This window comes from Antennarius striatus, chromosome 15 (assembly GCF_040054535.1).
Source record: "Antennarius striatus isolate MH-2024 chromosome 15, ASM4005453v1, whole genome shotgun sequence".
Taxonomy (NCBI): domain Eukaryota; kingdom Metazoa; phylum Chordata; class Actinopteri; order Lophiiformes; family Antennariidae; genus Antennarius; species Antennarius striatus.
This window is the reverse complement of record NC_090790.1, coordinates 11,598,446-11,622,465: the sequence shown is the minus strand read 5'-3', so window position 1 is coordinate 11,622,465 and position 24,020 is coordinate 11,598,446. Positions and strand designations below refer to the sequence as shown.

The following is a 24,020-nucleotide window of genomic DNA, read 5'->3' as shown; positions in this document are numbered from 1 at the left end:
CGTTTGTCCGTCACACGGGGACCTGTGTGCTACATCACTGTTATGACGTCATCACGATCTCCTCCGCTCACACCCACTGGCAGGAGAAGTGCGGCCGTCCTGTTGCGTCATGACTCCTGATGATCAGGGCTTTGAATCGGTTCATGGTGCGAAAACGAAAACCAGAAACTTTTCGTATTTTGCCAGGAACGAAAACGAAACTAAGTTCTGGAACAGAATCGGTTATTCAAAATAATAGTAACCGGTTGTTCACCGGTTCGGGAACTATATTTTTTTTTATTCCAACCGGTTCGGGAACGTCAATTCTTGGGTGGAACGTAAAGCCGGAAACGTTATAACACTAATAGTGTTTCTGTTCGGAACGAAGCAGTTGGCAAAAAACAAAAAACCAGGCTGAAAGCCCTGCTGATGATACAGAATCAGGCTCATGACTCGCACAAAAGCTAAATAATCGTCCGACTGTCTCGGAGTTCGGTTGGACGCGGCTCTAACCGCCACACGCGGACTAACCGTTAACCGTTAGAGCCGTTAGAGCCGTTAGCGGGGGACTCGGTGCAGCTGAGTCAGCACATCGGCTAGCTAACGGCGCAGCTGCTCATCCGGAACCGAACCGGAGTGACGTGAGGGTGGGAGATGAACGAGCTGGGGAGGTGCCTGCCCTCACCGGTTCTCCCCGGACTCCACCTCTCGACTTACGACGCCTACAGAGGCTGGCTCTACAAATGGACCAATTACCTGAAGGGCTACCAGCGGCGGTGGTTCGTCCTTAGCAACGGCCTGCTGTCCTACTACAGGTAACCAGGGGCGGTCCTAACCTGCCGAGGGCCCCGGGCCGAAACGGGCCCCCCAACGGCACCACTTCATGCTATGATTTATGTACGCTAGATATTTTGTTTATGTATAAATTCTCTACGAACAACAACAAAGACCACCATATCTAGTTGTGGTTGTAGTCGTCTGTTGTTTGTCTCCTCAGGACTCAGGCAGAGATGGCACACACCTGCCGGGGCACCATTCCCTTACCATCAGCACACATCGAGGTGGGGGACGCCCTCCACTTTGTGTTAGCCAGCGGGGGCCGGAGCTACCACCTGAAGGCCACCTCTGAGGGAGAGTGTCAGCGATGGGTGTCCACCCTGCAGCAAGCCAAAGCCAATGCCTGTCAACTGATGCATCACTCAGGTGATGTCTTGACTTCTGTGTGACCTAAACGTTTCAGTGTGTTAAGATGTCAGTGTTCACATTTTAATGTCATGTTCAACTGATTACTAATCGTCCAGTAATTACTGGTGGACAGCTGTGTACCCTACCAGTGTACAGACAGATAGACGATTGTGTTAAAGGACTTCAGCCTCCCCAGGAAAAACAGATGGCTTTAGCCCTTCTTGTAGAGGCCGCCCCCCAGTCCAGTCTTATGTCCAGTCAGCACCCCCAGGTACTTGTAGGCCTCCACAATTTCCACACTGACCCATTCAGTGGAGACAGGGGTTGTTCTACTCAGGCCCACCAGTCTTTTCATTCAACCTACTTTATTCATATAAGCCCCACAAGAGGGCAGCATCGATCCGTATGTGCTGATTAGTCTCTAAGTGAAGTTGTGATTAATTTTTAATGTATCCTGTCAATTATAATTATTTCATCCCGCGAACCGGTGATGTATTATAATTGCCAGTGTTTGTCCGTCCGTCCATCAGTCCATCAGTCCGTCCGTTCGTCCACCAAATATCTTCACAACCGTTGCAGATAGAAAGATAAAAGAAAAGCACATTACTTTTGATGAAAATGAAATGATGACCTTGACCTGGAGAACACTAAGTCAAGGTCAAATTTCAACTTTTGTAAAAAAAATTCCACATATCTCAGGAACTGGATATTCTATTCTATTCTATTCTATTCTATTCTATTCTATTCTATTCTATTCTATTCTATTCTATTCTATTCTATTATGTTGTTATGCTATGCTGTGCTATACTATGCTACGCTACACTATGTGTATGCTATGTTAGGTAATGTTAGGTTAAGTTATTTTTTAAGGTACTGGGTGCCACCATGCCATTTTCACTCTCTCTTTCACCCCTTCACTCCTCTCTGAATCGTTCTGTCTTTCTCTCTCTCTTTCCGTCTCGCTCCTCTCTCTCTCTCCCTTCCTCCCACTCTCTCTCTCTGTCTCCCTCTCTCTCACACATGCATCCACAACCTCCCTCTCACTCCACCTCCTGTCTCCTTTCCTGTCTCCGTCGGTATGACGACAGTCAGAAATGAATGAAACGACCTTCCCGGTGACTCCTCCCACCATGCTGGTGAAAGGAGGGCTAAAGGAAAAAGAAGAGAGGGTGTGAGGATTTTCCTTGAAAACATTTTTTGCTATGTACCCAATGGACAATAGGGAGACGGCAGTGCAGCCTCCTCAATGAGTGCAACCTTGTAAGTAATCTGATCATTACTTTAGTGAAAGCAGAATGAGCATAAAGATAGAGGTGGTGTCCTTGCATGTTTGTTTGGGTGCATGTGTGTTTTTACTGGTTGTAAAATGTGTGTATTCATGGGGTACAATAAGTGTGTCAGTATTCTGTGTGGATGTGCTGATTGAATTTCACACAGAGCAGAATTTGTTTTGGTGGAATAAAATAAATTTACAACAATTTTCAAAGTCATCAGATCGTTATTTAACAGTCAATCTCCAAAAAAAGGCCATTTTAGCCTTTTAGAATTTTCTCCAGATCTTAGTGGCAAAAACAACGATGCTGCAGGAATCATTCATCACAGGTGTGTCTTTAATCAAGCTACAGTATGATACTGAGTTAATTCACACCTGCCTTATGCATATTAATGTTGTCTGTTGCTTGTATTGGAGGTGTTTATGCTGCTTCTACCATTGCATTATAATGGACTTTGCCTTATTGGTGGTGATTACAGCCAAAGTCCTTAACAGGATTGAAGGAGCTGTGAACATTTTCACACAGCCTCAGATTTTTTTTTTCCACTGTTCAGATGTCGTGCTGTGCCATGTTGTTGCTGTCGTACATTCTGCTTTGATTGTTTCCGTTGATTAAAAAATTGACCACAGTTATATATTTTATATTCTCACCAATCTACTGTTTGTACTGTATGTCTTATTCTTTAACAAACTAGAAATTGTGACAGAAGCACTCAAGTATCTCATACAGTACTATACTATAGAAATACACACACATATTCATATGTGAAACTAAATTCCAACCTCACCACAACCATTAAATCTAGGTAAAAACACACACATGGAGGTGTGTGTGTATCTATGGAGTGCTTCAAAGGAGGAAATACTTCAGACTGAGTTATGCTACATTTAACTTTAGCATATTCCAGTCTTCATCTGTGTTTCACAAACATGTCCTCATCTTTAAGTCTGGCACTTGCTTCCTACTGTATCCACCTGTGGGTGTGTTTTCATGACTCAGCGATGACTCATCGGTGGTCAGTGTGAAAAATAATGCACTACCACGCCAATAAGGTCAGTATCCCCCAGCGCAGTATCATTTTCTACATGTGTAAATTGTCTTTAAGTGTATTTCTAGATAAAGTTTGGAACAAAGATGGAGTCAGAATATTCAGAATGTGTTTTAACCCGATGACGAACAGAGGAAACCATTCTTTCTCCTGTGAAACCGTCACAGATGCCTGAAGGATTTTTCAGTGTCTTATTTTTAATCTTCTCCTCCTGAGACTTTGTTAATCCAGTTTGCCCTGATTGTTTTTATTTCTTTGCTGCCCTACAGTGTAATAAACACTCAGCTGACCAGCCTAGATTTGGTCAACATGCACTAAAGAAGTCTTTTTGTTTGTTTGTTTGTTTGTTTTGTAGAGAAAACCAGTTTTGACCCATTCATTGATAATACAGGCAGTCAGTTCCATTTTAAAGCTGGGTTATTTGAGTTCACATTGATAACTCTCGGCACTACAAAAACAGGCGGCAGTGGCTCAGTGGTGGAGCGCGCGGTAGAGCGGGTCATCCAATGTTCAGAGATCGACGGTTCGATTCCCGCTTCCACCAACAAAAACACCCGGAGGTGAGCTGACAGTGGGAGGTGTCAGCTCACCTCAGGAGCACTGCCGAGGCGCCCTTGAGCGAGGTACCCTTGAGAAAGGCACCGTCCCCCTTACAAGTTGCCCATTTGGGGCACACCACAAAGGAGCTGCCTGCCACTCTACCTCCTCTGCATGCGTACAGGCCCCCTGTGTGTGTTTGTTTGTCCAGGGCCTGTACACACATGCATGTGATTTGATTGGACTAACTAGAGTGTGCTCTTAATTTCCCCTTTGAGGATTACTAAAGTATATCAAACTGAATTGTTACATCCCGCTTCAAAGCGGTAATGTCTTGTAACTGTCAGTGTTTGTGTGTTCGTCCGTTCGTTTGTCCTTTCGTCCATTAGTCCACCAAATATCTTGCAGATTGAAAGGTGACACAAAAAACAAATTACTCGGGCGGCAAAGGGGATGAAAATGAGATGATGACCTTGACCTTGAGAAAACTAGATCAAGGTCAAATTTCAACTTTTGTACACTCAGGAACCGGATAAGATAGAAAGACGAGGTAGAAGGCCAGTGCTGTGACTATCAAAGCCCAAATTAAGTCACTGAGAGGAGGGAGAGCAGGGCTCTGTCTGACAGGCTGAGTCCAAGGACAAAACATGAGGCACCATTGCAGTTGTGTACATTTAATTTGCATTCAGTGAAGAACATACACTCTATGAGATTGAGGATGACTTGACTAGACTTAGATGGAAAACAGAATTTGCGTTTACTCCTTGCAGTCTTGCGTATTTTACTCTTTGCGGTCAGCAGGAATATCGGCACCGCACCTCACACCCTCACACTCTCTGTACCAAGCAAAGCAGAATCACAGCCAAACACAGGGGATATTCATCAGGCAATCAATCAGCCAATCTCAGGCACCAACACACCCACACATACAGTACATGCCACAACCACTACCCCAAGTGAAAATACAGGAAGTAAATCGTTGCCTCTACAGCCAGTGTGAGTAAGACCATAGATCAAAGCACTAGTTATGATCTATGACAGTGGGTCAGAGCACTTAGATCTCTGACCTATGCAAGTAGGCCAGGGTAAAAATTTTAATCCAGGGGTGTTGCTGCAGTCTGTGACTGCCTTGTCTAAGTTTGAACTGATGATAGAAAACTTTTTAGGTGCACTAATGGCAGATTACTCACTCCTACTCACATACACTTTTCAAAGACTCAGAATAAGTTGACAAGAAAATCCCTTTGTGGTAATGGTGACCTCACCAGGGAATGAAGTCACGCTACTTTTGTATTGTCAAAACGAAGGCATTCATGCAAGCAGCAATAAATCAAGAAGTGACACCAGGATTTAAGAAGGGCCAAAAACAAAAAGAGATGAAGTGCCTGTAAGACAGGTTGAGAATTTGTACAAATTGACTTACTTGTACTTGATGTGTTATACGTTTTTAATACACACCCACATTTTCCCATGTTTTTTTTCCATCCGAATTGATCAAATTTGTTTTCTCTTATGGTCCATGAACACTCAAAGCATGTCACTCTCAAATAGGCATCTGTTACAATCCGATTGTAGCTCCGAAGTTAATGTAAAAGATAGAAAACCCAATTGTTGTACTGATTCTGATGAAAAAAAAAACGTTGCTGAGTAGTGATTACCGGTATATGACATTGTCTGAGTACAAGAAATTAAAGTAGAATTGCAGAAATGGTTTCTCTAGTCAATACAAAAAATTCCTTTACTTTCTAATTTCTTATTGACTGGAATGGTTTTAATATGTGTCAGGACAAATTACGAGGAAATGTGTTTTTAATGCATTACCTTTAGATGCTACTACAAATAATGATCATAGTGATTTAGCTCTGATAAACAAGTTGATGAAACAGACAAATAAAAAAATGTTGCCTCAATAATGATTTTTTTCCACTTAAAGAAGGTCAATATAAGGATAAAAAAAAAGAAACGCTACAGTTTAAGTGCTTCCAATATTTTTCATTATTTTTTCTTTTATCGTGTTTAGAATGAATCCAGTGTTTTGTTCTTCCTCTCAAATGCCTAAACCTGATGGAGCAGCTCGAGCCAACAAAGGGTAGATAGAGAGTGAGGAGGGAAAGGGTAGTGCGTCATCCTTTTTCTCTCGTTTCTTCTAAAAATACCTTAGCCTCCTGATTGCACAGGCCTCCGTTTCCAGGGCAACAGTGTTCATTCACAGCTTTCTGATCTCGAAGAGGAAGGCATGAGGGGGATCAGGGTGTGAAGTATTATTATCCTACTCCATGCCCCATAAACATTCTCTCACTCTCATTCTTAATTAAATAGTGTGTTTTAAACATAACAGGTGAAAAATAAATATTCCAATGTTGTATTTACTATCATCCTTTCACAGAGAATATCCATATTTTCATATGTAAGACCATTTAAAGATACTTTTCACGTCATGTTTTACTTTTTTTTGTCATTGTGTGTAGATGACTCTGGAGATGAAGGACTTGAATCTCAGGAAGACCGAGCCCTGACCCCAGGGGTGCTCAAGACTCTGGCCAGGAAGCTGGATGACCTGAGCACCTGTAATGAGCTGATAGGAAAGCACGGCGCCGCCCTCCAGCGCTCCCTCAGCGAACTTGAAGAACTGCAGGGATCTGCTGACAACAGAGATAAAGTGAAAACCGTTAATGAGCGAGCAACCCGTTTCCGCATCACCTCCAATGCTATGATCCGTGTGAGTTCAAGTAACGCCGGCCTCAGACGATGCAGTATTGTAACTGGGATACTGGTGAGCTCAAAATAAGAGGGATGCAGCTTAAGACTTGTGATGTGTGTTGTGTTCACACCTCAGGCTTGTCGTGACTTTCTGGACATAGCAGAATCTCAGAGTTGGAGGTGGCGAAAGGCCCTGCAGCATGAGAGAGAACAGCGCCACCACCTGGAGGAGACCATCAAACAGTTAGCCAAACAGCACAACAGCTTAGAGAGAGCCTGGAGGGAGAATCCCACCTCCCACGCAGGTGAGACACATCCTGTCTGCGTATCCTCTCAACTAAGACTATAGTATTACTCAAATCAAATATATAACAGACATTTTTTTAGACCTCGGTTTGAGTGTAAGATGAAAACGTCTGATAATTATCCTTGGGAAGCTCTTAGCACAAATTTCTTGATCAGAACCTATTCTATGCTTTTTAGAAACATATAACATAATTTTAAATGGCTTCAACTTGAAACACCTGTAAAGGAAACTACTGTAAGTGACAGATTTATGGAGTAACGTACATTTTTCATGACAAAAAATAGTTTCTAAACACAGTTAGGGAATGACAATTAATCAAATATTTTACTTACTGTACAGTATATATGCTGATAGCTGGACCTTTTCCTTGTCCTGTGCTCCATGACATAGAGGTGGAGGGGTCTCAGGAGGTGGATGACAGTGATGACAATGATGAGGCAGAGTTCTACGACGCCGTGGAGGAATCTCCAGCATTCATAACGGTGACTGCTAATGTCAACATGCAGCACAAGTGAGTGTCCATTAAGGGTCACAGTTGTATCACAGATCATCCACCCGAAGTGGATTTGAATAATGTTGTTTTCTCTCAGGTGCTCGGGGAATAATTACAGTACGATTAGTGGAGGAGTGTCCAATGACTGGAGTCACAATGAGAACGTAGGTCCCAGGCTTGATGATACCCATACAATAGATGTTATATGCAGTTACACAAAAAATTGTCTCACGTTATATTCATTAAATCTTTGTATTTGGTTTTATTGTAGGCGACCACGTGCAGCACAAACCACATGCAAAGAACACAAAGAACACGACGCAGTCGCATTCCTGATAAACCAAATTACTCCCTCAACCTGTGGAGCATCATGAAGAACTGCATTGGCAAAGACCTTTCCAAGATACCCATGCCTGTAAATGAAACGCTTACAGTACTCATTTTGAATTTGAGTAAATACGGACTCACAAGACCTCTCACATAACGCTTTTTCCTGTGTGTGATTGCAGGTGAACTTCAATGAGCCGCTGTCGATGCTGCAGCGTCTGACTGAGGATCTGGAGTACAGCGAGCTCCTGGATCGGGCAGCTCGCTGCGACTCCTCCCTGGAGCAAATGTGCTTGGTGGCTGCCTTTTCTGTTTCATCTTACTCCACTACAGTTCACCGAACAGCCAAGCCTTTCAACCCCCTGCTGGGGGAGACCTACGAACTGGACCGACTGGAGGAGTATGGCTATCGCTCTATATCCGAGCAGGTAAAATAAACAGACTCAAATCCTCCAAGATGTTATATATAGATGTTTGTGGAGATAAATGTCCCTCGTTCACTCTTAGATCAGTCATCACCCTCCAGCTGCTGCCCACCATGTGGAGTCACAACGAGGGTGGACCCTGTGGCAACATATCACTATTGATAGCAAGTTTCGTGGGAAGTACATTTCTGTCATGCCCTTAGGTAAGAGACAAGCAAAAGTCAGGAATTTAACAATATGCATATGAGCATACACTGTCACCTGTATATGTGTAAATACAATTTGTTAAACCATAAATACTTTATAGTATTAAACATTAAAATTAATTTTAATTTCAATGTTTGTGTGTCTTCTGTAGGAACCATTCACCTGCAGTTCCACTCAAGTGGAAACCACTATGTTTGGAGCAAAGTAAATTCAACAGTCCATAACATTATTGTGGGGAAGCTTTGGATTGAGCAGGTGAACCTCTCTCACATGTTGACCCACTTTAACGTTCCAGTATTATATTCTTGGTTCTGCAGTCTTGAAGTTTTTACCTAAAACACCACCTGGATCAAGTATTATGGGATGCCTGTAAATCCTTTAATTACATTGCATGTCCATCATCTCATGCAAATTGTTTTATCTTAGCCACACCCTTTTGTGACATCACAAAATCTGAATCCTGGTTCATTAAGTAAAAGTGAGAAAGGATTTTGTTTGTCATGTCTGTGGTGTCTGTAGACGGGAACTGGTATTTTTATTGGAAAACCATAAAAAAAAGTATATTTTTCATCAAACTGGACCTTTAACTGCCGGTCCAGTCCATAATTCTGATGATGTGAATATGTACTTTGTGTTACTGAAGAACTTTCAGTCATCATCCACTCAACTCACATTCTTGTTTTCTTGTCTGTTGCTGTTGGCAGTCTGGGGACATAAATATTGTAAATGACACAACCAAGGACACTTGCCATCTCAAATTCTCCCCTTACAGCTACTTTTCCAGGGAAGTCCCCCGTAAAGTAAGTCTCAGATGCTTTTATTTTGTAATCACTGTTTGGGCACATTGAACATCACTCTAGCCTAATATTTCTCGTTGATAAGTGTATTAAATCTTTTACGGTCTGTGCTTATTAGTGTAAATATGTGAAATGTACTTTGTGTTGCGTTATTATAATTCACCTTTTAAAGCTCTGCAAATGGAAATAAAAGTAGTAATAATAGTATAAAAAAAAAAAAGAAGAGCGCCATCTACTCTTATGGTTCTAGGTGACAGGAGTGGTGGAGGATGGAGAAGGCACAGCTCATTACATCATGTCAGGAACTTGGGATGATAAAATGGAGAGTGCCAGAATAGTGGACACCAGCCAAGGTTGTGGGGGCTCTGAAGGCAAACAGAAGATGGTTTATCAGACCCTTCCACCCAAACTCTTGTGGAAGAAATATCCTCTTCCGTATGTTAATCTTTTGTAACACATTTATATCTCAAACTCTTCATCTGTCGGCTGATTTTGCCCCCGTCTTTGTATGTATGCCCATTTGTCTTATTTTGTCATCTCTCATGTTTTTCACTCTCACAGAGACAATGCAGAGAACATGCACTTCTTCTCCTCCTTGGCTCTCACTCTCAATGAACTAGAAGATGGTGTTGCGCCAACTGACAGTCGCCTGCGACCAGACCAGCGGCTCATGGAGGTGGGTCTGTGGGACGAAGCAAATGTCCAGAAGCAGCGTCTGGAGGAGTGTCAGAGGCTGGAGAGGAAGAGAAGGGAGACACAAGCTAGTCAGGCTCTAGAGGAAGGTGAGAACAAGGAAATTAAAATCTTCAAATTCTGCATCTTCATTTCAACTTCAACAAATTGTAGCGCAATGAATTTGAGCAGTGAGATTCAAAGTCATTCTTTTCACTTCTCTGAAATTTCAGAAGATTGGCTTTCTTCTAGCTTTCAGCATCAATTTCCTCAGGTGAATTTAGAGTTCTGTTTGTGTATCAGTTATTCATCATGAAGAGTGTGTTAAATGTGTGAAAACAGTGGTGAATTTGGGATTTTTCATCATAAAGAGACCCAATTTTACATAGCGGGCCTAGTATATGTTCAACATCTTCCATGTTCTTGTTTAGCCTTGGCTCTGTAGCTTTGAACTTAGACACATACTTCAATATGTTCTGTGAATTTTGTGCATTTTGTGCATAAAAAACACTTCAGACATAAAAATCTCAAATCGAATATAAACATTACATAATAATTTTTTCCAACTATATATCAATTTTTCTCACATTCCTTCCCACATTAATGAAACATCCCTATTGTTAAATCGTTGTTTGAGGTACCACCAAAGAACAAACTAACAAATACCAGCGCATGATCAGATTTCAGTTTGTTCCAATGTATCTCTGACTTTGTTCCTGGATCCACCCATGTATGAAAGACAGGCAAACTACGGATGTTCAAGGCTTAAGACAAAATGATTTCTGTGTCATTAGGGCGAAACATTGAGGGTTACCAGCCGCTATGGTTTGAGAAGAGGAGGGAAAATTCAACAGGAGAAGACACCTATGTCTATAGGGGCGGCTACTGGGAGGCCAAAGAGAGACAGGACTGGAACCAGTGCCCTGACCTCTTCTAAGACGTGTGTGTGTGTGTGTGTGTGTGTGTGTGTGTGTGTGTGTGTGTGTGTGTGTGTGTGTGTGTGTGTGTGTGTGTGTGTGTGTGTGTGTGTGTGTGTGCGTGTTCGTGTGCGTGTGCGCATGATTTCAACAATTTCAAGCACAAAACTAACTCCAACATCCACTGTCACTTTTTTAAGTTCAAAAAATACCCTGAATCATAATGTAAGTTGTTGAGTGGGACTTAAATATTGACATATGGAAAAAAAACATGAAAAACATAATATTTCAATAGAAAAACGTGATGAGATGCAACTTAAAGGCTGAATGGGTTGTTCAGCTCAAGTTCTTTTTCTTACTGTAATATAGACTTCATTTATTGATCCCTCTGTTTCTTAGAGATTTTTACATCTGTACAATCTGTATCTCTGAAAGTTTCTTTTTAGCCTCTGGTCTTAAAGTTGTATCTTATAACCTGTGTTACAAACTGGAATTGCAGCATCTGCCTGTGGGACTGCTGAGCTGCATTACTGGAAATGTAATACCCAGTATTTTTGTCATTTGGCCTGTATTAAGGACTTCAGAGAATCTTTGAAGGAATTCACGATATCGTGACCTATGCTGCATCTACAGTATTTTGACTGCTCACTTTTAGATATATATATATGTCAAGAATCTTCACACTTTATGAAACTGCAATAGGACATTTCTGAAATACTATGCTAAAGTTTTTCTGTTTTTTGTTTTCATTTAAACCAGTACCAATTTGTCATTTTTGCCTTAACTGTGTGATGAAAAAGTGAATACATGTAAACCATCTCAGCCAAACTGAAATTGTTTCCATATTATAAAAATCTCGGATAAACCCATACATATATACATACATTCAAAATCTTCAGGTTAATATTATTTGGTTTTATTTACAGTAAATTTACTGAAAATGTCATACTTTATCAGGTTGGCAAAGTGCAACAATCCGACCAATGTACCCATTTAATTCTCATTTAATTCACTGTGTTTTGTAACATGTATTGCTGCCTGGTTGTTAATGGCCTGTAAATAGTAATACCTTATTAGAAAGATATATCATCATCTATTGAAGTCACTTGAAGAAAATATTTCAAATTTATTGAACATTACATTACATACATTAGTCACGACTTCAGCTCTATACGGAGAAATAATCATATGAATATATATTATGGTATATAATATTCATTAAACAAATAAGCATGTGCTCAAATACAAGATGTTATAAAGAAAGTTAAATTTACCTGCAGTCAATACACAAGGTACGTGAGAGGTTTCCAAAACAACCTAAACTGTATGCTTAACACTTTTGCAGTGAAACACCCATTCACTTAGTTACCTCCTTGTGTACTCCTGCTGTGAACTCACCTTTTGTGCCGAATGATCTTGTACAATAAAAAAATACAACTCTGTTCTCTAATAAAATTAGAAAATTCTCATCATGCTGTTGTTAAGTTTAAAGTTTAATCTCACAATGTATGGTTTATGAATTTTGAACTCAAAAATTTGCATGCTGTAAAATAAATAAGACATCTGAAACATACCCTTTGAGATAAAATTGAATGATTTGTAATGAAATATTGTACCTATAGTTACGTAGAACGAACACCAAGCATTATGGGATATAGTACTTCTTCTTCTTTCGGCTTTTCCTTTCAGGGGTCGCCACAGCAAATCAGTTGCCTCCATCTAACCACTATCTCTCCTCTGGACATGTCCAAACCATCTCAGTCTGGCTTCTCTGACTTTATCTCCAAAACCTCTAACATGTGCTGTCCCTCTGATGTACTCATTCCTGATCCTATCCTTCCTGGTCACTCCCAGAGAGAACCTCAGCATATTCATCTCTGCTACCTCCAGCTCTATCTCATGTCTTTTCCTTAGTGACACTGTCTCTAGGCCAAGCAACATCGCTGGTCTCACCACAGTTTTGTTCACCTTTACTTTCTTTTTAGCTGAAACTCTTCTATCACACATCACACCTGACACTTTTCTCCACCCTTCCATCCTGCCTGTAGACGCTTCTTTACCTCTTTTCCACACTCTCCATTGCTCTGGACTGTTGACCGTAAGTACTTAAAACACTTCACATCCGATTTGTATCGTTTACTTTCCCTTTGTTGCGATGTCAACTCGAATCAGGTTTTCATTTACACTGTGCCCTTAGATCAAATTAAAACCTTAAGTTACCTCATGTTCCTATTCATTTCCTCGTGTACAGTAATATCGAGGACGGATTTTATCGTCGTCCCTGAACGCTTCATCTACACGTGAGGCTCCGACACTAAAGAACCTGCGCAGCTGAGACGTTGAACGCGGCTCGTTCAATTTTCTGGCTTGATTAAAGATCCACGTAGAATACAAAGACGACTTGAAATGAAAGGCATGGCCCTTTAAACCAAACCAACCAATCACCGTCAACTGTGTCCGCTGCTCCTGCTTGACTCATAACACGGTGACACCAATAACAGGAATTTGGGGAGATGCTGTTCGGTGCTGTCAAGGTACTTGTCGAATAACAAGGTAAAAAAAGACGATTGTGAGAGAATGTCACTGACTTTGGTTAACTATGAAGCTGCTGTTCGGTGTATGGATGGATCCCAACAAAGCGTACAGACAACCGTAGTTTGTTTTGTAGGAACTGGCTAACGAGCTCTTCCATAGCCAGAGAGGGTCTCTTGCTAACGTTAGCAAGACAGCACAAGCCAATAGTCGTTTAGCTAGTCGGTGTCGAGTGACAGCTCAGTCCGCAACAAAGGTCAGCTAAAAACATACCTTACTCTACATTTATGAGACAAAACATTTTGCTTTGTTTTTTGGTAACGATTAGCACTCTCACATGTGAAACGTCTAGCTAGCCAATGCGACACGGTGTGAGGTGTAACAAGCAGGTTCTCCCACTCCTGGGAATCACAAGACCCCAGTTGATGAAGTAAGCTATTTATTCAAGCCATCCTGCTGTATGGCATGAGGTTTAATTTCAGTTGCAGCACATTCAGCTTTGAACCCGATACCTAAACTGCTCCCCCCGGCTCTGTGTCCTGGTCCCTGACGTTGGGACGTCATTTATAAGTTGACTACTGCATTCCAGAGTAATGACATGTCCCCGTGTGGGAGAATGGGCGTACTGTTTTTCCAGACAATCCTCGTCATCTCTCCCGCTCTTGAACGTGTCATTGCGCATGCGCAGGGAGGAGAGGCAAAACACAAGCACGTGTCTGTAGGTGGTGTAGGAAAATATTTTTGTTGTAGAGGTGTTTCGTTCGCACCTAGAGAAGATGAAGAGTTGTGTTGTGTGTTAATTATAGCCTAGAACATACTGTTCATGTAGATGGAGGTGTGGACTCAACATGTGTTTTCCTTTTTAGAAAGGACAATGGTACGAACATGATCAGCGATGGCGTCACAAAAAACGAGGCGACTCTGCAAGTCAGAGGCAGGAGGAGACCACCTGCAGAGATGCTCCATCTGCTGTCAGCTGTTATTGTTTGGCTGGTGACTGGAACCACCATTTCAAGTCTCAACAAATGGATATTCGCTGTTTACAACTTCAGGTACCCTCTGCTGCTGTCAGCTCTACATATGCTGACAGCCATAGTGGTGGACTATGGGCTGATCAAACTTGGAGTCATCCGACATCGAGGGGCTGGAGAGCAGGACCTGACCCCTAGTGCTAAATGTAAGGTGTTCCTGTTGAGTCTCACGTTTTGTGCCAGCATCGCCTTTGGGAACATGGGTCTGAACTATGTCCAGCTGTCTTTTGCACAAATGATCTACACCACCACCCCGCTCTTTACTCTGGCCATCTCCACGTTGATCCTGGGCAAGCAGCACCACATACTCAAATACACGGCCATGATGCCCATCTGCTTGGGAGCCTCCTTCAGCATCATGGGAGAGGTGCAGTTTGATCAAACTGGCTGCTTCTTCGTGTTTGCAGCAACCATGCTTAGGGGTGTTAAGTCCATTCAGCAGAGTAAGTAACATACTTCAGCTTTTACTCTGCAGCTCAGTGTTTCCATTTCTTAGTGATCAATATAATTTGATGTTAGAGACTGAGATTATTTTAGTGCTGCCTCATCAAATGCAGCAGCTTTTTTGCTTTTTTGGAATTATTTTAGTGAATCACTCCTCAGCTCAACATCAGAAACATGTATTTACTAATAGGCAGTGTCATAAACACGTTGGGTTTCTAAGGAAACACGATGTAGACATCAATATGTGTCTCTACGTGAGAGTGGGCTGGGTTTCTGTACATTCTGGAAACATGGTTATTTGGGGTGTCTGATTTTGTTATATTCAGTTCAGAGAGATTGACCATTATGGAAGTAATGGAAGTTTTCTCAAAAGTTTTTCTCCTTGCCACCCACATTTCTATCATTTGAATCAGTCATTTAAACAAATTGCATTCAAGAAATTGGAAAGAAGCAGAAAGACACAAAAACATTGTTGATTCATGCATTGAGGTGACCAAAATGAATTATTGTGATGCATACATAGAATCAGGACTCACTGGAGATTGAGGTGAAACAATTTAAAGTGAGAAAACACCCAATTGCCGTGACCTGAAAGTAAGACACATTCCTTTCTGAAACTGATGTCACGCTGTGCCATTGCTGAATTTATCTAATGTGCTCTGCTCTTTATGAGTAATTATGAGGGAAAGTTGAGCTCTCAAATGTCATTTATCCCCATAAAACTGAGGTGTTAGAGTTGAGAAGAAGTAAATAAGTTTATGAAAATATGTAGAGGTCATGTCGTTAACTGGTGAGCAGCACCTAAGCAGATGTTGTTGTTTTTTCTCAGAAGAATGTTAAGGTTTTAGACATTAAGCCAAGAGGAGTAAATATGCTTGGCATTACAGAGACAGGCTTGTAAGTTGGTTAACTTTTGAAAAACTGAAATAGTCAGAAGTGGAGTGACTGAAAAAAAGTCCGGCTTTTGCATTTGGAGCAGATAGTCGAGAGGATTCAAGCTGCTGGATGTTACTTTATTTTTAATCATGACCAAAACTTCTAGCATGAGGTGCCGAATGATTCAGTGTCAAGTTTCAGAGAGCTATTTTCATCTACAGTCATTTGTTGTTGTTGTTAAAACGGTTTCACTTAATAGGTTTATGTTATCTGAAACACAATACTGCAAGTGTTATTTTAAAGACTATTTCAAGGCATTTTCTCAGGTTTGTCAGAGAACATTATTTCAGCTGCGTCAGCACACGCTTTTACATTAAAATGCTTGGCTTCCTGCAGCTCCTGGAATACTCCAGGCAGTTTTACTTAATTTCTTGACATCCTCCTGCCATCAGACGGCTTCAAAAGTTACTGACAACTTTTTAATGAACTGATCCATTAATGTAATAGAATTTGAACCTGTTTGTTTGATGGGAGATTTTATCTAACTAATGGGTTATGTCATCTAACTTAACATCTTCTAAAATGGTTGCATGAATATGAATATTGGTTTAAATTTGTTTTTCCATCCTTCAGGCCTTCTCTTCATTTCTGTTTTCACTTAAGTCACACTTTCAAACATCAGCTCATTCTTTATCCCTGTATATTTTGATCTGACAGCTGGGGAGTGTTCATCTTTAAGGCCTGGAGGCGAAGTTTTACAGTTGACAGTTTTGCAGTTTGTCCATTCATGCTAATTCATCTTTGTGTGCCTTTTTCAATTTACTCAGGTATTTTACTGCAAGAGGAGAAGATCAACTCAGTCTTCCTGCTCTACCTGATGTCTATTCCCAGCTTCTGCATCTTGGCCGTGGCAGCGCTTGCGTTAGAGAATTGGGCCATGCTGGAGTCGCCACTTCATTACGACCGCCACCTGTGGGTCTTCATTCTGCTCAGTTGCCTGGGCTCAGTCATGTACAATTTAGCCAGCTCCTGCGTCATCACTCTCACCTCTGCCGTCACTCTGCATATCCTTGGCAACCTGAGTGTGGTAGGGAACCTGCTGCTGTCTCAGCTGCTGTTTGGCAATGAGATGTCCACCCTCAGCTTCGCTGGTGTGGTGCTGACGTTGTCCGGCATACTGATCTACCAGAACTCAGAGTTTATCATCAGCTGCCTGGATGCACGCAAGGAAAACACTCAAATGTCCAGACAGACAAATTTTCGCACTACAGGTGTGGGGTACCGTGGCAATGCGGGTGGACCTGAAACAACATATCATCAGCAGAGACCAGAAGACAAACAGATCGACAAAACAGATTGAATCGAGAGGATGTAGGAGAGAATAAAATACTGAAAAATAAAAGGATTGTGAGTCAGTCGCTGGTCTGACAAATCTCTTACTACTTTTCCTCACTGTGGTGATTAATTTCTTAAGCAGAACTGGAACTTGTAGAGAGGAGTAGGCTGCATTTTTCAAGGCGATGGTTTGGAGTCTCTTCCTGATCTGTAGTCGACATATACGTACCTTACTGCGGTATATGCATGCATGAGCAAACTATACTGTTTGATACCTCATGAGGTAGTCATACTGTCATTCTTACTACTCCACTGTGAAAATGTTCCCATTTACAGAGGGCTCTAATCCATATTTGGGGTGGCTGTCATGGATACAAACGACAGCCTGGTGACTGAGCTTAAGATCGGTTTAGAAAGCACTCCTCAACCCCAAACAGGCACATTCTTAAAGTACAGAATAGGAGCACTGTTACTGACATTCACTTGGCCCTGTCACTGTAAAGGGACGGGTTGTAGGCAGCTTTTATGGTTTATTATTACTATTTTAGGAGGTAGTTGAATAAGTTTGCTAAAATGAGGTAGAAGTTACAACAATAGACAAACATTTCATGATCTTCTACTGAAGCACATTTTTAATAAGAGGCCTAATCCCTGTGTTTTACCTCTCTTATATGAACCTCAGTGTTGCTTCTGGATTTTGTTTCCTGCAGCCTTCTCAGATAATTAGGTTCACTTGCTCTCTAAGGAGTGTCACTCAACTTTAGCGGTCTTATCCCTGCAGAAGGAGGAAGAAAAAGAGAATCAAGCTGTCCTTTTAAGGTTGCCTCTAACATATTTATCCATGTCATCTTTTTATTTTAATATTTTTTTGCGGAGGATGTCTTTAAATTAGTAAACAGTACAGCTTGAGAAACTGACTTGAAACTTAGCTGGAGAGTCTTATGTTCTGTTTTTCAGTGTTTTAAATCCTATTGATATTATTTTATTTTCTAGTAAATTTTATTTATTCCAGTTGTATGTGGGAGAAGATATGTATAATTTGTGCTTCTGCTGAAATACAGTACATTCTGTCCTTGAACTGTCTTGTGTATGTAATATTAGGTGATGGTCCCTTCTGTTCTCTTAAGGGAACAGTTATGGGGAAGTCTGAATGTCATTGCCCTGACAACATATAAATATGCTCTGTGGTGTCTTTTACAGTACATTCCCTACCTGTGAGGATGATATGTCACTGGTTGACTGGCAGCTGTTTTGAGACACTGTTGTTATACTGTTACCAGTTCAGTCCAACAAAGAGCAAAGCCATACATCACAATGATGTCCATAATCAAGTGCTAACTTTTCAGAGGTGCCAATTATAAAAGATCAATTGAAAATAGTGCAACAAAAATATGAAACAATTTTATAGAAGGCTTTGTTGGTTTAATATTTCAAAGTCAAATATTTCTTAGTGAGTTCCAAGGCTAGAGGATACGTACAGTAGATCGTTTCATTGGATTTACCCTTAAATGTGTCTGGTTCATCTCGCGCCCTTATGCCCGTAAGTCCACTTCAGCAACTCCTGGGACCCCCGAAAGAGAGAAAAACAGAAAATGAATGAACGAATGAGTACACCAACTTTTATTTGGGATTTCATGCCACTGGATTTTTCGCCTCAGTAAAATTGCAGCATGTGAATGGCCATTTTTATTGTTTCAGTAGGGAAGAGTGTGAACAGCTGTTTTGAAACGTCTCGTCAGCAGTGGTTTTGAAGTTTCTAATACTGTCACAAACTCATGGATGTTCAACGGTTTTTTCTCATTGATATGTTGATTAGATTATGATGTGGGAGAAAACCAATTGTTGCACAAGTCAAGGTAGAACGACACTGTTCAAAACCTGTGGTTCCTGTTTTTGTACTGGTTTTGGTTGTTTGCAAAGCTACTTGGCTGTAAAGAGTTATATCGTTATATTTATGGAATTTATGGTCGTATATGTCTGGTTTAAATTGGTTTAAGAATGAAACACTTGCCTCATGCCTTATTACATAACCTTGATGAGAAAATATTTTATTTTTATTTTTTTGGTTAATACTTCATATGCCAACAGCAGCCACTGAAGATAAGGTTTTGTGGTAAATATATGGAATAATCATATACACGTGGTCTCCAAATGCTTGAATAAAAACAAATGAAAGCTCCTACTATTGTGTCTGATTTCCGTGCTCTCTTATGTTAATCTTGTTATATAATCTTTCTAGAATTTTATTACCATAAAAGGCTGTTTCACTTGATAGTTTACAGCAATTTTACATTTTTGTTGGAAACTATTGAAAAACATTCAGTATATAATAAATGGATTTGCTAAAAACAGATGAGCCTTTGGAGCCCTAATAATATCATAATAGCACAAACAAACAATGTTTGAGGAACAAAAACCTCTACGGCAACTGTGCATTCCCTCTAAAGTGTCCCTTTGCCCACTCATTACATTCCTATTTACATGCATCACCTGTATTTAGATTATTTCACCATGGAAACAAACACTTAGACCTTGGATGTGACCATAACTTTAACTACATCTATTCCAGCAGAGCCACAGGGAAGACCCTCAATAAATGTCCTGTATGTTCTTGCGATGTAGAAGGACTTAATAGAAACTTCCCTAGATTGATATTTTGTGGTCCTGATTTTTCCTTCTTTAGGACTTGACCTACTCATTCTGAAGAGGTTTAAGTGATAAAAAACAGTCAAACTGTCTTAAGATGCTCAATTCCTGAATCTACTTTGATGAAGTCTACATTCTCAACCCTCCCACCAATTGTCATGAAAATTCATCCAGTAGGTTTTATGTTATCCTGTTAACAGACACACCATGATCATTGGTCAAAAATAAATTTAATGATGACTGAATGGCCTTTCGGATCCTGGTATAGTATCGTTCTTACTGCTGTGGTGGCTTTCTTTTCTTGGACACCAGAATGAGACAGAGCTTTAAATACTTTAACCATTAACCTCTATGATGAAGACGTATACATTTAAAATGTTCCGTATAACCACATCATGGTTATACAGAGATGTGTTTTCACCACCTGGTGGAGCAGTTGTTCTGCTTTATGATTGATCAGCTCAATCTAAACTAGCCTTAAACTGCATATGGTGTGTGGGGGGGGGTGTTTGTGTGTGTGTGTGCGTGTCTGTGTATGCGTGCGTGTGTGTGTGTGTGTGTGTGTGTGTGTGTGTGTGTGTGTCTGTGTGTGTGTGTGTCTGTGTGTGTGTGTGTGTGTGTGTGTGTGTGTGTCAGAGATTCCTCTGCCTCTGTTAACAGGGTGGTACTTTTGCCTGAATAAGGCAGTACTCCTCACTTATTTGCAAACTGGTTAACTCTTTGTTTTCTGCCCCAAATGTTTGCCTGAAACCCTCTCTAAAAGCAACTAAAGTGAGAAATGTGAGTTAAAAAAAAAAGTTTAAAAAAAGTTTCACATGAAGTTTCACATGACATCATCCAGGATGTAGAGACGAGAGGAGGAGAGACTTTGCACAGGGTGACAGAAGCTCCTGTCTCCTCCTCTTTCTTCCCATCTTGGGCAGTTAATGTAAGCAACCTCCGCTCGCTCTCCAAACACGCATCCTTATGAAGTGCTGTGGTCTGAGGTGTGATGTCAAGGCTGAGATCTCACTGCCCTCCAGACAAGTCTAAAAGAAGATCGAGGAGAGGGGGGGAGCTGAAGATTTAAAAAAATAACACAGAAGCTAGTGGAAACTGAAGTTCACACAGGTGAGTGACACTTCACCTCAGCAGCCACCAATCAACGCTCCTATTTGTCATGTTTTTTTTGTACTATCAGACTTGAATGTGACCGTTGAATGTAAATTCTACTATGGCTGAGTGCATAGTTTCCTGCTGCTATCAGATTCCTTTAACAACGGTCTTGTTCCACAGCATTACTATATTTGTAAAAGTTTTTTCACCGTCTCCGCTGCACTTAGCCAGCATCAGAGATACACAGAGGTGTGATTCAGTCAGATAAACATTTTAAAACAAATATTTAAAACAAACACTAGATCAGTTTGTATTTAAGTTACTGTTATTCTGTGTAGTGAATCTCATCTGGTCCATTGAAATCATTTTATTTTCGTGTGAATGGTTTAAACCTATTTCTGAGCCATGTGAAAAAGATGATGATGTCCCTGCGTGTCTCACCACTGACATGTCTTTGCACAATCAACTAGATTTTCTTTTCAGACATGGAGTCTAAAACAAGTACTGGATCCACATCATTGACCAAGGAAGAACTGGCCGCTATTGAGGATGAAGAGGTTCTCAACAAGATGGTGCGTTGACGAGTTTAAACGTTCTGTAGGTGGAATGCAGGACTGCATCAGCATCAAATATTATGGAATTGCTGATGGAATTGAATTTAAAATCACAAATTTACATTAACTCCGCTGATCATTTTTCTGTCATCATTCTGACAAAGAGATGTTTCTCAATATAATCCAACATCAAGGTTAATTGGCTTTATTTCCACTGGAGCAATAAGTCTTTTCTTGATAAAAGGAAAGTGATTACCAGATCTCTTGTGTGGACTTTTTTATCACCCCTGAAAGACTTGGAATTTTTTATGTGAAGTCATGTTATACATCATTGTGTGTTTCTTTCTTTTCACTTTGTTTCCCATCACTTTATCTCTCTAGCTGGACAATGCCACAGATTTTGAAGAAAGACGTATGATTCGTGCTGCGCTGAGGGACCTGATGAAGAAAAAGAGAGGTGAAAGCTGATACTTGCTCCCATGAAAAAGTAAAATATGATTTACCATAATAATGTCCCTCACTTATCCATTGATAAATTCTCCTCCATCTCTCATCAGATAAACGGGAGCAGGACCGAGGATCCAGGCAGCAGGATTTGAAACAGCAGGGCCTGAGCAAGGGGGGTACAACGGCCGTAGCTGTTAGCGTAGGCAGAGCATCTATGAACCAGCAGCCAGCAAAGAACAGTGTGTTTATAAGACACTCCATAGCATGCTGTCATGTTTGGTATCTTATCTAAAGTTGCTTGTTGGTTATTTAATTATCTGCTTCCCTTTAGACTCACCAAGTCATCCCTCTCCATCAGCAGGAAGGTGAGTGATTTTAACAGTCATTTTTTTCATCCATAAAAAACAGCACTGATTCTATCCATCAGACATTACATGGTGTAAGAGATAAATCCTAATTTATAATAGACATTTTGATCCGGATGAGACCTTTAATGCCACAACTGAAGCCTCAGCATCAATGCTATTACTACTAACACAAATCCGACTGCTCCTGCAGAGCAAAATCGGCTTGTATGTATAGTAATCTTCCTCACTGAAAAAAAAAAGTCCTCAGCAGAGCGTTTGCCAAGATAATTATTATGTATACGCTGTACTTTCTGTGCATGCAGTGCATATTTTCTTGTCTTTGTTTCTTCTTCCCAGTCAGGCCAGTGCTGCTGTGGCCTCAGCCCAGAAATGTCCTGCTGCAGCACCAAATATTAAAAATGTCAAGCAGATGCTTCTTGATTGGTGTAGGGCCAAAACAGAGCCATATGAGGTAAATATGCCCCGACCCTTTGCTAGTGAATTATTGCACTGTGGAGCTTCGTATAACTCCACCCCTCTTGTCCCAGTCTCTACCTCTCCTTGTTTTGGACTGATTTCCCTCTGCCTTGAGACAGGGGGTCGATATCCAGAACTTCTCTTCGAGTTGGAAAGATGGGATCGCTTTCTGTGCTTTGGTACACCGGTTCTTTCCTGACGCATTTGAGTACTCGACCCTCAACCCCTACAAACCCAGGGAAAACTTCCAGCTGGCTTTTAGCACTGCAGAGTGAGTCTTCACTCCTTATATGAAGAAGCAAAGGCATCCTGTCAGAAACAAGCTCCTGTAGTACGTTTCAGAAAACAGCAATGTGACTTTATGTTCTCGTGTCATCGTGTCCCTGTCTGCAGGAGGCTGGCAGGCTGCCCTGCTCTGCTGGACGCCGATGACTTAGTCCAGATGAAAGAGCCAGATTGGAAGTGTGTGTACACGTACATCCAGGAGTTCTACCGCTGCCTGGTGGAGAAAGGCCTGGTCAAGACCAAAAAGAGACTGTAGACTGCTTTCACCATCAGCTGCAATTCTATGAATGATGCATGCAAGCATGAGCAAAACTCACACTGCATATTTTAGTTTTTACATTTGTCATGAGGGAGTTGTATCCGACTGATGCATCATGTGAATGTAAATGCTTATAATGTTTATATTGGTTTGTGTGTTAGCAGGGACCTGTGTTTGTCTCTGTGCTCTCAGTGGACAGCTGGCAGTGAGGATGAATACATTCCTATGAGCTTACACATCTGTATTAATCCCAGGCAGAGCTACAGAGACTCTGGGAATGAACATTATCAGGATTCTGTTGCAGTCCTGATTGTGAGAGCATTAAAGAGACTTTTAATAAATATAATTTTCATTAAACATGTGATTGTTGTACATCACTGAAGATAAATGGAACGATACAGTAGAGGCATTTTATTTGCCTGAAAGCTGTTCATGATTTATTCAATCTGTTCTTGTTTCAGTTCATGTGAATGTGGGAGAAGTACAGTTACTAATCCACAGTGTGCAATTGTTTACTCATGTTTACTTGTGGAAAAGGTAATGATGGCATTCTCCACCTGAATGAATTGAATTCTAACATCACAAACTTCAGCTCTTTATTGTTAAAGACATGAATTGTGTACTGATAAATGTTAAATTGGACATTTTAGCATCCTGTGTTTTGTGAGCTTGGTGTGTACTAGGAACCATCTTGACTTCCTTCCACAGGTGCTGCAGGGCACCGCAACTACAATCACTTCAATATTGATTACATTTATAATAATAACCTTCTTACTAGAGGTTATCGTTATCGGAATGCATTTCCTTGCGTAAATTAGTAGAAA

General features: G+C 40.9%; 3 protein-coding genes across 5 annotated transcripts; all 3 read left to right on the top strand.

Annotated features, from left to right (window-relative positions):
* Positions 1 to 217: 217 nt before the first annotated feature.
* Positions 218 to 12,428, top strand: osbp2a (oxysterol binding protein 2a). Its single transcript, XM_068334925.1, has 14 exons — positions 218 to 794; positions 977 to 1,182; positions 6,492 to 6,742; positions 6,860 to 7,028; positions 7,421 to 7,541; positions 7,621 to 7,687; positions 7,795 to 7,938; positions 8,033 to 8,278; positions 8,358 to 8,478; positions 8,634 to 8,737; positions 9,187 to 9,282; positions 9,530 to 9,714; positions 9,841 to 10,061; positions 10,746 to 12,428. Exons 1-14 carry the CDS (start codon positions 634 to 636, stop codon positions 10,886 to 10,888), a joined length of 2,235 nt encoding a protein of 744 aa, XP_068191026.1. The 5' UTR covers positions 218 to 633; the 3' UTR covers positions 10,889 to 12,428.
* An 889-nt stretch (positions 12,429 to 13,317) lies between these two features.
* Positions 13,318 to 19,268, top strand: slc35e4 (solute carrier family 35 member E4). Of its 2 annotated transcripts, none has more exons than XM_068334926.1 (3): positions 13,318 to 13,421; positions 14,267 to 14,874; positions 16,579 to 19,268. In XM_068334926.1, the coding sequence occupies exons 2-3, from the start codon at positions 14,286 to 14,288 to the stop codon at positions 17,109 to 17,111; spliced, it is 1,122 nt and encodes a 373-aa protein (XP_068191027.1). In that variant the 5' UTR covers positions 13,318 to 13,421; positions 14,267 to 14,285; the 3' UTR covers positions 17,112 to 19,268. The 2 variants fall into 2 exon arrangements, with proteins under 2 accessions (XP_068191027.1, XP_068191028.1); XM_068334927.1 differs by having other exon boundaries at positions 13,341 to 13,402.
* Positions 19,269 to 20,653: 1,385 nt separating this feature from the next.
* smtna (smoothelin a) lies at positions 20,654 to 23,838 on the top strand. Of its 2 annotated transcripts, none has more exons than XM_068334987.1 (8): positions 20,654 to 20,842; positions 21,311 to 21,399; positions 21,763 to 21,838; positions 21,939 to 22,067; positions 22,160 to 22,193; positions 22,533 to 22,647; positions 22,772 to 22,923; positions 23,046 to 23,838. In XM_068334987.1, exons 2-8 carry the CDS (start codon positions 21,313 to 21,315, stop codon positions 23,191 to 23,193), a joined length of 741 nt encoding a protein of 246 aa, XP_068191088.1. In that variant the 5' UTR covers positions 20,654 to 20,842; positions 21,311 to 21,312; the 3' UTR covers positions 23,194 to 23,838. The 2 variants fall into 2 exon arrangements, with proteins under 2 accessions (XP_068191088.1, XP_068191087.1); XM_068334986.1 differs by having other exon boundaries at positions 21,298 to 21,399.
* Positions 23,839 to 24,020: the final 182 nt, after the last annotated feature.

Excerpts from the sequence above, each read along its gene's own strand:
- osbp2a (XM_068334925.1), top strand. The coding sequence starts at position 634 with ATGAACGAGCTGGGGAGGTGCCTGCCCTCACCGGTTCTCCCCGGACTC. Across the intron at positions 795-976 it reads GGCCTGCTGTCCTACTACAG|GACTCAGGCAGAGATGGCAC; the intron begins GTAACCAGGGGC and ends TTGTCTCCTCAG. Across the intron at positions 9,715-9,840 it reads TGGAAGAAATATCCTCTTCC|AGACAATGCAGAGAACATGC; the intron begins GTATGTTAATCT and ends TCACTCTCACAG.
- slc35e4 (XM_068334926.1), top strand. The coding sequence starts at position 14,286 with ATGATCAGCGATGGCGTCACAAAAAACGAGGCGACTCTGCAAGTCAGA. Across the intron at positions 14,875-16,578 it reads TGTTAAGTCCATTCAGCAGA|GTATTTTACTGCAAGAGGAG; the intron begins GTAAGTAACATA and ends CAATTTACTCAG.
- smtna (XM_068334987.1), top strand. The coding sequence starts at position 21,313 with ATGGAGTCTAAAACAAGTACTGGATCCACATCATTGACCAAGGAAGAA. Across the intron at positions 21,839-21,938 it reads CCTGATGAAGAAAAAGAGAG|ATAAACGGGAGCAGGACCGA; the intron begins GTGAAAGCTGAT and ends ATCTCTCATCAG. Across the intron at positions 22,648-22,771 it reads CCAAAACAGAGCCATATGAG|GGGGTCGATATCCAGAACTT; the intron begins GTAAATATGCCC and ends GCCTTGAGACAG.